The 12,966-nt window shown below is 40.3% G+C and overlaps 1 protein-coding gene across 2 annotated transcripts in view; it reads left to right on the top strand.

Annotated features, from left to right (window-relative positions):
* EPSTI1 (epithelial stromal interaction 1) overlaps positions 1-12,966 on the top strand; it is an 84,790-nt gene that overhangs the window by 19,476 nt on the left and 52,348 nt on the right. For both annotated transcript variants that reach the window (XM_045567039.1, XM_045567038.1), the window contains exons 4-6: positions 2,861-2,934; positions 3,733-3,816; positions 12,648-12,721. In XM_045567039.1, the coding sequence (XP_045422995.1) occupies positions 2,861-2,934; positions 3,733-3,816; positions 12,648-12,721 (232 nt within the window). The remainder of the gene's footprint in view (positions 1-2,860; positions 2,935-3,732; positions 3,817-12,647; positions 12,722-12,966) is intronic.

The following is a 12,966-nucleotide window of genomic DNA, read 5'->3' as shown; positions in this document are numbered from 1 at the left end:
TGAACAAAAGGAATGGAGAGTCAATTGCAAAAGCAAGATGAGAGTGAGCGGGGGACCCAGTGGTGGGTATAAAGAGAAATGTCACCTGTGTTTTCATTCTGCGGATAGAGACCTCTGGGCCTCGGGAGCGGGTGCTGCCAGTGTGATGAATTGTCTGAGCCGCCTTTGCCGGTGTCTGAACCATTCAGAGGGGATGCCACCTAATGGGACTCGTTCACATCTTTCCTTCTTTCTTCTCTTCTAGCAGCAGCTGAGAACTTAAAGGGCTGGACACAGTTTGTATTAGCTAAATATGAGTTTCCGCAGATTTGGTTAATACAAACATGTCTTGAGTCAGGGGCCACTTACTGTTGCGATAGTTTTAGAGAAGTTTTCCCCCATCCCGCAGGATATAGGTAAAAACAAGCTACTTTGGAAATGATTTCTTAAGTGGAAGTAATAGTATTATCACCATCATCCCACTGTATTCCATGAAAAGGGTTAATCTCCTGTCACCTTTATGCTGGATAAGCAAAGTCGGAAAACAGCTTTAGTCCTTCCTAACTGGCCTCTCAAACCGGCTGTGTGGATCTAGTCTTTCCTGTGCTCTTTGGATGAAGTGAGAAATTAAATCTTTTTGGTCTTTCTTAAACAATAGAGTTACTCAGCTAATTCTAGGCCTAAAACAGTGTCATTTCACTAATTAGTGTTCAGTCCTAGGTACAGGTCAATACTCTGTTACTAATGGAGATTAAAGGTTCGCCCCTACCCCAGCCCAGGCCTGTTTCATGCAGGAAGCTAACAAGTGATACAGGGCGTGGCTGGATTTTTCTCGATTGACCCCTCTGTTCCCAGGTTCTGCCCCTTCCAGGGTCAAGGGTGGAAGAGCAGATGAGAGGTCAGGGGTCTATGGGGGCAATGATCGTGGTTTCTTTGAGCCTAGGTGTGTGCTGATTGCTCATTCTCCCTCCTGGGGTTCTTCAGGTTCTTCTGCGGCCCTCCCTTCCTGTCACCCATCTCTTACCCGATTTCCCTGATGGCGACAATATACTTTCCAGCTGGCAGTGCTTGGCTTCACTGTTGGCTCTTGGTCAACTCTTTGTAGTAGGGCTCCACTGTTCTCAAGGTGGCCCTCATGGGTGAGTCCCTTCAAGATGCCTTTAGATTGGCATTCTTTTTCATGAGATCCACACTGGAAGTACAGGAAACACTTGTGCATCATTTCTTCTCACAAACTCGGTGAATACAGGCCATTTGCAATGCAGCTCCCTCTTCCTGAGGACTCATCTGAGTAGCCAGCTGATAATAGCCTTGTGCCTTTAGGCTTTAACTTTTCTAGTCAGGGGTCCACTAGGACCCTCATTCTCTTAGGGATGCAGTTTGAAGTCTTAAAGCGATTTTCATTAAACCTTTCTCGAACATCTTGAAGATTCCTCCTTCAAACACAAGCACAGAGGAGATGGAATTTAGAGAGACATCCTTCCTCAGATTTCTACCTTCCTTTGACCTATCTAACCTCTTTTACAGGCTGAAAGTAATTGCTATTTAAGGTTCCCCAAACTAGTTTTCAGTAATTTCTTGCAGCTCCTACTTTGGGAGCTGCAGGTACCTCCCTTTGGAATTCAGAGCAGTTGGTATCTACTGTCTTGGGTCTTAGCAGAAAATGAGCAGGATTCTCATTTCAACTTTCTGTTACATGAAGTATCTAGAAATGGTCAAGTATGTGTGTGTGGGAGAGCTGGGGGTAGAAAAGAAAATTCTAGAATGTGTTAAACTTTGAGATGAGTTTTGAACAAAGCCTGCAAATGCTTAGACATCTGGCTTTCTCTATTTCTTCTAGTTCCCAACTCCTGCTCTATTTCTCTACCCCTTAAAATATTGGAATGACTCTAGGAAATTCAAAGAGTGGCTGTAACATTAGATAAAAGCTTCAGCATTCCTCACTGTTTCAAAAGGCACACTCCCCCATCCCCCACAATAGCAACCAAAGGGCCAAAACCAAACCTTTTATATCTTTAGGAGCTTGGAAGAAAAGTCCCTATGGTGTCTTTCTCAGTTCAATTATAAAAACTACAGTGAACACAAATTGTTTTAATGCATCTTCCGTGAGAGGGAATCTTTCAGAGAACTGACACTTTTAGTGACCAAAGCACCAGAGAATTATTTCAGAGGACCCTTTATAATGCGCACACCAAGCTTGCATAAACACCGAGAAATCCCTAGGCTGCAAGGATTTCTGGCCCCAAATTATTTTAGGTTTAAGAAAAAACAGGCAACTAATCTAACATCCATAGTTTTCTCTTGAATACCTTAAAAAAAGTAGTATGGATTGATAATCAGTTACTAACTAGAATATTCTCATTGTATTTTTAGAAACTGGGTTATAAAGACTACATACTTGTCTAATGGCAAGAGCCCTAAGTTCAAGCCTTGCTGTTTGAACACAGAGCAATAGCATTAGAAGAAAACCAATTGAAGCATCATTGGTCATCATCCTTATTAGGGTAAGGCATGGTCATATTCAAGCTGGAAGAATGTTCTAGAATTTCCAAGACGGGCATTATTTCTTACTGCTTTGCATGGCCCTTTAGGCATGATTTCAATCTAAGTGAAAGCTTTAATACCTACATGGTTGAAAAAGCTTAGAAGAGCTGTTCTTTTAGGAATACAGCCTCATCTTTCTGTCCTGCTCTGTTTTTCTTTTAAGTGAGTCCCATTTGTTAAGAACATAAGCAGTTTTTTTAATAAGACCTTATTTCCAGAGGTATTAAAATGTTAAAGAAACTCATGTTGTAGACTTATCATGTATTAATTAGTCCTTGATAGCGGACATTTGAGCTTAATATTCATGTTTCACCTTTGTGGCTTTTTTTTTCCTTAGGTGGAAGCCAATCAGAGGCTGAAGTCAGGCAGAAACAACAACTCCAACTGATGCAATCTAAATACCAGCAAAAGGTCAGAATCCATCTCCTTTAGTTTAATTTTGGCGAGGAATTTGAGTACTGGCTCTTTCAGGTAACCATGAAATAACACAGTAACTTTACTAAAAGCATAAAAACGTTGAAACCAATTGCAGAAAGCACCTCTTGAAATCAAAGATATTGGGAAGTGAGATGTTTAGAAATTAAAAACCTCGAATTCTTATGCAAGTCATCTATCAGTCAGCATGACCCTCAACTAAGGGAATTTTTTATCTAGTTTAAGTTAACTATGTTTTCACTGTAGTTTAAATGTACCATGTATGGAATGTTTTGTTTACAAGAAGTGGATTTGTTTACCACATGCCAGTTGTGGAAGTAGTACAAAAAAGATTGAAGACACCCAGTGATTTTTTTACAATGAACACTATGAGTTTCATAATCTAGAAAATTATCTTCCCGTTTCTTTCCCCAACACACACACACACACACACACACACACACACACACACACACACAGACACACACGCGCATGTGCGCGGGGAGGGGAGACAGAGAGAGAGAGAGAGAGAGAGAGAAGGGGCAGAGAGACAGATACAGAGTAGTTGAGAAAGAGACAGACCAGGGAAGAAACACAAAGAGAAGTTTCATGGGCAGAAGGCATCGTCTGTCCATTCTCTGTGATCTAAGTAGCTTGAAGTAACAACCTATAATCATGGTGAGGTATAGCATCGACAATACTGTAATTTGCCTTTCATCATAATTTTGTGTTCTAGAGGTTCAGACTGAAAAATGGTAACCGTTTTTTGTCCTCTGTAATCTCAATACAATTTAGATAAAAAGAGAAGAATCTATAAGAATCAAGAAGGAAGCTGAAGAAGCCGAACTCCAAAAAATGAAGGCAATTCAGAGAGAGAAGGTGAGCAGGTGGAAGATCAGCTCACATTTATTGAGGGTTTGCTCTGTGCCAGGTTCCCTTCTAGACACTGATCACATACCAACTCATTTAATCCTCACAGCAATCTTATGAAGTATGTATTATCCTTATTACTCAATTTTGCAAATGAGGTAGATAACTTGCCCAAGGGCTCATGGTCAGTAAGTAGAAGAACTAAGATTCATGTCCAGGCAGACTAGCCCCAGAGCTATGCTTCTGAGTCATCACGCTGCCTCACCTCTTAGGCAAGTGATCTAAGTGGTAAGGGTTCAGTCCCGAAGTCAAAGCAACTAGTAACAACAGCCATCAGTGGTATACTGCCCTACTTATATCCAGACATTGAATTTTCCAGATTGAGTGTGGTGTAGGTAAACATGCCTCTCTTATGTGATATGATCTATTCTAAACCTCAAAGTGATGTTCAGTCTTGACACTCTTTCTGGGGTTTGGGGGGGGAATCTCTTAAAAATGCTCATCTGCTAGAGAAGAAAGAATGTAGTATTGTTCTATTCCTACCTGCTTCCTTCTAATCTCCACAAACTCCCAAGCTATAATAGGTTTTAAGTGTTGGAGGTTTAGGGGGTGGGGGTTGACTCGAGAAACTGACCATGATGTATGACACCTGGTCCAGGTATAAGTCAAGGAAACACAATTCCTTTTCCTGCTGTTTGCTTTTCTGTCTTTCCCTCCCTACCTCCCTTCCTTTCGTTTTTATTTTAAAGGTTAAGTGCTGGTCAAAAATTTGAGCCTTATTCCCCCAAAATCAATGTTTTAATCAGTTAGAGTTAATGAAGCCAAAGCTGATGGCTTATGGAGAATGTGAGAGAATTAGTCTTCCCCTCCCATGAGGAGGAGATCTCTTCCTGGCCGGGAACAAACTAGTCTCTCTTGGAAAATGTCTGTTGTGCTGCATGACCTTGGGCAGCTCTCCAACCTTCTCTGAACTACTCCTGTAAAATGAGTCTGTAAGCACCACCTCTTCTCCCAAGTTCAAGAGCATCCTATTGCTGTAGAGATACAGGCTCTGGAGGTGGAGATAAGACTGGACTTGCAAATGAGGAACTGTAATAAATGCTGGAGGTATGAAAAAAAAAGAGTATGGGAACTTTGTTTGCAAAATTTGATTCAGCAATCCATTTCTAAATGATCAGTGATTACACTTTCATTGAGAAGATTTTTATTATAATAACTTTTTAAAATTTACCTGTCTTTTTCTTTGTACTTCTGTATTCCCCACCCTTTTCTTCATCTCCTTTTCTCCCCTCTCATTTTCTTCTTCAAAGGAAGGTTCACACTTAGGTCTTGTGATAGCAGAGGAGGTGCTCCCTCACAGAACACAGTCTGTCTGCATTTCGGGCAGAACAAAGAAAACCATCAAATCGTCACCAGGAACTGAATTAAGAGGCTTGCAGACCCTGAAGAATTATTGTGTTACAATCTCTTATCCTAAACTCATTTATTAGTTGTCATTTAATACCTATAATTGGCTGGCTTGTGGGTCATTTATAGCTTATTTCTTCATGGGTCAATAATGTATACTATTCATAAATGTTAATGGCTGGAACTGTTTTCTTTAACATTGAATAAAAGCAGTATTTTCCCCCTTCCTAGCATGGTAACTGTAGTGCTTACTGGCATAAATTTGCTGGAAAGTGAGAGGTGGGGAGAGAGTTGATCTGTAGACCCTTCCCATTGAAAATGTGGCCCTTGAACAAGCAGCACTGGCCTCACCTGGGAGTTTGTTAGAAGTGCAGAATCTTGAGCCCCACCTCAGACCCACTGAATCACAATCTGCATTTTAACAAGCTCCCCAGGTGATTGCTGTACACAGAAAATTTAGGGAGCATTAATTTAAATGACCTTACAAAAGAAGCAGGACCCATCCTGGACCTTCCACAGACTTGATTTCTCTGGCTGATTGGCCTGCACTGGTACCATGACCCTAGCCCTTCCTGTTGTATACAATCCTGTGGCTTTTCATATTAAATGTGAGCCTATTTAGTAGCTGATGTCAAATGAAAGAAAAAAGTGGACATTAGCCATCTAGAAGTGACATATTTCACATTGCCAGTGTGAAAATGGCGAAGGGAAGCGATAATGACTGTGCTTATGGAGCGCTTATTTTTTAAAGTGCACAGCAAACAAACACACAGACACACAGACATCAGCCTGCAAAACGCTGCCCTTCTCCCTGGGCAAATTGCTGCTTCCCAGAAACCCTGAACCATGTAGAGTCCGAGCAGCCAGTTGCTGCACAAGAACCTCTAGCAAAGCTAGATCCAGACCCCTTCCCCACCACCCTTCCATTTTTCCTCTCCCAGATGAAGTCACCAGGGGACACTGAGTCTCTTTCTGATTGGTCGTCATCTGTGCGTGTAACATTTAGTGAAGGGAGAGTAGACTGGATTCCTCACCAGCATTTTTGTGTGTTCTTTGATCCTTAATGAACAAGAAGGTGCAAAAGTCAGCCAACTCTTTAGCATCCAGTCATGTCAGTGGGGTCCAGGAAGAGTTTATCCCATGAGTAAAGTGGGAAATTTGGAGACGGGACTGGGATGCTTTAGTCAAACTTGCATCCCCTAGACTAAAGTATGTCGATGGTGTATATATGCTTCCAGCCGTGTGCTCCTTTGTACTGGGTCGTGATAATGAATTGTTAAGTTTTCAGGATTTTTTGAGCTAGTTGACTTCACGTTGGCAGCTTGAAACTGACTGTGGTGGAAATATATACACCATGGAAATTGGTAAATGCTAGAAATCAACCTTCCCTCCTCCTCCCTGCTAGAGTTGGTTGTTAAATGTTTACCAGCACACCACTGCCTAGCACTAAATGAAAAAAGTGTTCTCTTACCCACCTCTACCACCCACATTCCAAAGCCAAGCCTCAGAGGGCTACAGAGGGCAAAGATTTTGGGAAATGTCTGACATATTATATGTTTGATACTGATTGATTTAAAAATAGATTATAATGCATGTGGTAGACAGAATAATGCCTCTCCCTACCCAGCCCCCCAAGATGTCCACATTCTAATCCCAAGGATTATGTTATTTTACATGGCAAAGGAAATTAAGGGAGATTAAGTTTACAGATGGAATTAAGGTTGCTAATCAAACTCACCTGAAAATAGGGAGTGTATACTGCAATGTCCAGGTGGGCCCAATGTAAGCACAAAGGTCTTTAAAATTGGAAGAAGGAGGCAGAAGAGAGAGAGAGAATAGATGACAGCAGGAGAAATATTCAGCCTACCATTGTTGGCTTTGAAGATGAAGAAAGGGTCTATTAGCCAAGAAATGTGGGAGGCGCCTCGAAGCTGAAAAGGCAAGGAAGTGGATTTTCTCCTGGAGACTCCGCAGGGAACACAGCCCTGCTGACACCTTGCAGGTGGGTCCATCCTGGACATCTGATCTCCAGAGCTGTAAGAGAATGAATTTGTGTTTTAAGATGCTAAGTTTGTGGTAATTTGTTTACAGCAGCTGTAAGAAACTAATACTACTCATGGTTTTATAGTGATGCATTAATTTCTCTTCCTAGAAATCTATAAAGCAGAGATAATATCTCTAAGATATTAGAGCATTAGAATAAAAGAAAGTCCTTAAAAAAAAGGCAGTGTACCAGAGGCAAGTACTTTCTTTGTCACTGGTTCTTGAAGCACAAGGAGGAGACAGGTTTTCCTAACACCTCAGAGAAAGCCTTTTGTTTAAATTTAGTGCTGTGGGAGTAAAACTCCACCACACTTTTCCCTCATAATCACATTGATGAATTAAGTAATAATTTGATTTCTCTGGACTTTCATAATGCCCACAAAATGGGCTAAAAATGAAAATCTTCTAACTCTTTGTTAAAGACTCTCCCTACCCTCTGGATTCATTTTATTCTGCCTTTGATCTACATATGTTTGAAATAACATTAAACAGTGCTACATAGTTTCAAAATACTTCCATTTAATTCTCCCAACCTCTTGGGGTATCATAACCTCAGAGAATGAAGGAAATCGGCTAGAGATCTGAGTGGTATCCAACATCTTTTTTTTGCTCTTTCCACTAAACTATGGCTGCCAAAGTCATTTGGAGCACTGGAAGTCACAGTATTTTATGCAGACGTTGAGAAGTGTCATTAGTTTTAACGCTATAAAGTGAAATAGGAACTAACCAGTAGAAAACAAGTTATGCATATTACAGAGATTCATACATATACATATGCTTAAGGAATCACTTAATTGCTTTCTTATTTCTAGGAAGCAAGTAGTAGCAAGGGCTAATGGTTTAAGAATAACTTTAGGGGAAAAACTCAACATTGAGGAAATTACTTCAATATTGTTTGTATAAACTGGGAAACGTTTCAATTTCTGAAAACTTTCAAGGGACACCAGTGTTTCCAAGAAACGTGGTTCCTATATCATGCATTTCTTTGTGGATGAATGGTGGGGGCCTTAAGCCTTTGGTTGTTGAAATGCAATAGGATTTCACTAATCAGTTCCATAATGTTGGAATGTTGATATCTCCGAAATGCAGATGCGGTGCTAGGAGTGGAGGCTGTCTGCTTCTCTGTGCTTCACTTGCCTTATTTGTAAAATGGGTATAATAATATAATAATGGAACTGGCAGAACCTTAGTACAATACCTAGCACTTAGCAAGCACTCAGTAAAGGTGCCCTAACCTAATTTTAAATGTAAAGAAATGCTTTAACATTACCTCATTGAGCTCTATTGTATCAAATTTTTGCAAGGAAGGCATAGAGAGTATTATTATTATTATACACGGTTGGATGGGTCCAATTATTTCAGTGTTACCAAACCCACATGAATGAGATTATGAGATTGCTGGAGAAACAACACTTTTTCTTTTTTTGCCACACCATGTTTCTGGGCTTTCATCTCAGCTGGGTCTCTAATGAATGCCCAATGGCAGCATTTTTCCTTTGCATTCTAGGCCCAGCCCCAATTACCAAGATCTTCGCTCACTTCACATTCTTCTTATCTTTCATGTTTCAGCATATGACCTCATCTCCTACTTCTTAGGAAGTAAAGGCCATCAGACCTTAATTATCTTTATTTTTCTGTTTCTTTAGTCTCCTGTTGTTGATGCTCCCATTCCATCCCAGGAGGAATGAGAAGGTGCCTCTCCTGGTTGCTAAGATGATTCTTCTACCTGTGTCCACCATCTCATCTTCCCTCCCCTTTCCTCAGGGACCTTGCTTCTCCATCAGTTAAGCTCCCTTTTCTCCTGTTACTTTCTTGTCTTTGTGGTGTTTTGTTTTTCTATCCCAGGATACAATTATACTCAAGTTTCTCATCTTAAAAAGAAATTTTCTCTATTGTGTTTTGCTTTCAACTCCTCTATCCCCAAGCATCATGGTTCATCTTCGTGAAAGACTTCTCTACCATATTTGATTCCCAAATGTCAGACTGTGAACTGACTCTTTAACCAATCACCTGAACCAAAGAATCTCTAGTTTTTAAAAAAGATTCCCCAGGTAATGCTGAGCACAGTTAGCTTAGGAACATACCTTCTCTGATTCCTCTCCTTAACTCGTTCGTTGGTGGGCTGAGTGTGGCTTTTGTCTCCAGTACTTCTCTGGTTCTGATCTAGCTAAGATCACCAGTGCTGTTCTTAACTGAAATATCCAACGGAGACTTCCGTCCCTAGCTTATTTAAGCTGTTTGCAATATTAAGTCCTCTGTCCTCCAAATTCCACCCCTCTGGGTTTCCTCTGTGTTCTTTTCTTCCAGTTGTTTTTCCACTATGGCTGCTCACCAGGCCCTGTCCGTCGGTCTCTGTACCTGTGCCCCCATCTTTAGGTGAAAACTCCCAAATTTAAGGATTTAATTATTGCTTGTACTGATGATTTCTGAAATCCCTATCTTCAGGCCAGACTATATTTCTAAATCACAGAACTATATATTTTATTGAATGCTTGCTATTTCTCCCTAGACATTCCACAAGTATACCTGAAATCCAATAAATTCCAAATTGAACACATATGTTCATTATGAGGCACTTAAATGATAGTCATCTTACACCCTTCCTCCTTTTCTTACTCAACCGCTATCTGTGTAGTTATACCACCTATTATTTCTGTCCCCTACATTTTTGTAGAGGCTGTTTTTCTCCATCCCTGCTGCCTTAATTTGGGACTTTGATAATCTATGGCCTGGATTACCGTGAGAACCACTCACAGGTTCTCGTATCTGTGGCCCTTGTAGCCGCTTATCCTCCGTGTTGCCGTCAGAGGAGCTGCTTAGTGTCCTGCTTACAATGACATCATGGCTTATCATTGCCCGTCATAAAGTCCACACTTCTCTACTTGGCATATAAGTTCTTTACAATTGTCCTTTCTTACTTTCCCAGCCTTACCTTCCACCCATCTCTCTCCAAACCCTGTTCACTTTGCCTATGAGCTTCTTGAGTTTCTCTGGTCTGGGATATTCTCTTGTGTCTTTGTATATTGAAAACATTGTAAATTCTGGGACTTCACTTTTCCTACCCAGGGCCACTACTAGCCCATCATTGTCTTTTTGAAAATTAGAAACCAGTTCTCCATCCGGGCAGTCAATTCTGTGGGTATTCATACAGGTGACAGGTGGTACCATTGTGAGAAATAGAAAAAGACACCTCCTTTGTGCTAACGTAGCCACATGCTGGGGTGTGCGGCTTGATATTTCAGCCTTTCTGACCCCCTCTGCTGGGAACCCCTGGGCACTGAGCAGTCCATGTAATGGAGTGGAGTAGCCCTGCCCTCACCTCCTCCTCCTCCTCCTGGAAAACTCTTGCTTGTTTAAGATTGGTCTTTATGTAGAATTTCTATCTCTCATTAGATCCACGGTTTTTACCTTTGATTTGGTCATCAGCCCCCTGGGGAATATATAGAAAGCTATGAATCCATTCTGCATAGAAAGGAACATACACCTAACAGGCAGCTTATCCATGAACTCTAGGTTAGAAACCAGATGCCCCATGTTTTGAATCACTTTTTGGCTCTCGTGTCCAGGATAGAGTCTGACACTTAGTAGGCACTGAATGAATTTATGGAACTTTTGAGAGCATTTCCTGACAGTCCACTTCTGTGCTTTGTCTGTGTTCATGTTACATTATTTGCAAACTGCTGTCCCCTAACATATTTAACATACTGCCATCATTATGTCTTGTCTATGTCCCCAACTAGACCCTGAAATTTTCCAGGATAGGCACTGCTCTGCTCATAGCAGTAGTCCCAGAGTCTAACATAGTACCAAGAATACTTCTCCATCACTTCTGCTGAGGCATAAACAGACTTTTGTTTAATAAAATTTAGCTACAATGTGACTGTGAGTTGGAATCTATTAGTGAAGAGAAGAAAACCAGTGTTTTCAATTTCTGACCTTTAATAACTCCTTGCTTGTTATCTTCCACCCTTTTGGCCTCCACCTCTCAACATCCCACTCCTGTGATGCAGGAAACTCATCACAAATGAGCACTTTTGGTCTCATGAGTCAGGATTTTTTTCCTAGATTAGCATCATGTTTATTTGGTTTCACAATTTTTCATTAGTTTGCTTCCTAGAATTCTGTATTTCATTAATAATCCAGTTGCTTGCATTATAATTGATCGACGCTAGTAAATTGCCTTTAGTTTTCTCTGAAAGTGAAATCACCATCCATTTTGCCTTTCAAAATTGGACTCACAATTAGTTCTGGGTGAATGAAGACTTTCATGGGAATGAACAATATGAACAGTTTTTTTCCCCCCTTTGAAAGATGGAGCCAAACTTATGTTTGGGTTTGAAAGTGATGATTTCTATTATTCCCTTTTCACAGGTCTTCCTCTGGGCAAATCCAATTTTTTATTAAAGCAAATGCAGCTGCTTGCAGTCTCTCTTGGATTCATTTAAAACTTCACATTTCTCCTGTGTTGTAGAACTTGTTTTTAACTCCCCATTAAATTTGTTGTCTAGAAATTTTACTTGTTTTTCAGAGGCAAGTTAGAAAATGACAGCATGTCATGGTGAGCAAGAAGCAAGTGTTCCCGGGTTATTTAAATTGGATTAAAATATGCCAGAGCCATGGGTGACAGTAATATCAAATATGAAGCTCTTTATCTCTAGGCTCTCCAAACAGCTAATTAAAAAAAAAAAAAACTCTTTTCTATTCAAGTGGATGGCTTTTTATGACATGTGCGGTTCAGTCCCTCAACAGCTTTAAGTATCTGATTCTAAATCAGAAGGGAGTTGGGTTGGCTTATTGTAATTCTTTTCCTGAAAGCTTTAGTAGAATGTGGGTGTATATATCTATAAATTTTGCGTGAACTATTTAACCATTTATTATAATTTTAATTTAACATACTTGGTATGGAAATTTCATGTTTTCAGTAAAACATTTTGAAAGCACTGCTTATAAAAAATAAATGTTGCTATCATTTGAACTAGAGAATAAAAATGTGAAATACTGAATCTGTGATTATATCAATCACATTAGGAGAGGGAAGCTATAGAAAGAACTGGGGGATCCTGGCTTTCCAGGCAGTGCCCTTGGGGACAGAGAGGGAATACCATCTTGGAACCTCTGGCAGGGTACCATGTTGGACTACTGAGGCCACTTGAACTTCAGGATTTTGGAACTTGGGTAACTTTAACATCATGATTCACTTAATGTAATAGGTGACATTTTTACTTATATTTAAATAATAACTGAGACAGGGTTTTGCTATATTGCCCAGGCTGGTCTTGAACTCCTGGCCTCAAGTGATCCTTCTACCTCAGCCTCCCAAAGTTCTAGGATTACAGGCATGAGCCACTGCACCAAGCCAGCAGGTGACATTTTTATATTTGCAATTTCAGAGCAACAAACTGGAGGAGAAAAGAAGACTTCAAGAAAACCTCAGAAGAGAAGCATTTAGAGAGCATCAGCAATAGTAAGTTTATATTTTCAGAATTTTGTATCTTTATAGCCATGTTGTTCATCTAGCTTTTAAATTCGGGTGATGGTAACTTTTCAAAACATCTGTATTGGATTACTGGCTGTTATAGTAATTATGTAATTGAACTGTGTTGTTATGTAAGTGAGGATCTAAGGTTGGAGATATCTATACTCACCAAAGGATCCTTTAGTAGTCAAATGATTAGCAATAATACTGCTAAGTTTGGGGAGTTCCCCATC

The sequence above is a fragment of the Lemur catta genome, chromosome 13 (genome assembly GCF_020740605.2).
Source record: "Lemur catta isolate mLemCat1 chromosome 13, mLemCat1.pri, whole genome shotgun sequence".
In the NCBI taxonomy this organism is placed as follows: Eukaryota; Metazoa; Chordata; class Mammalia; order Primates; family Lemuridae; genus Lemur; species Lemur catta.
This window is presented reverse-complemented; position numbering and strand designations above follow the sequence as displayed.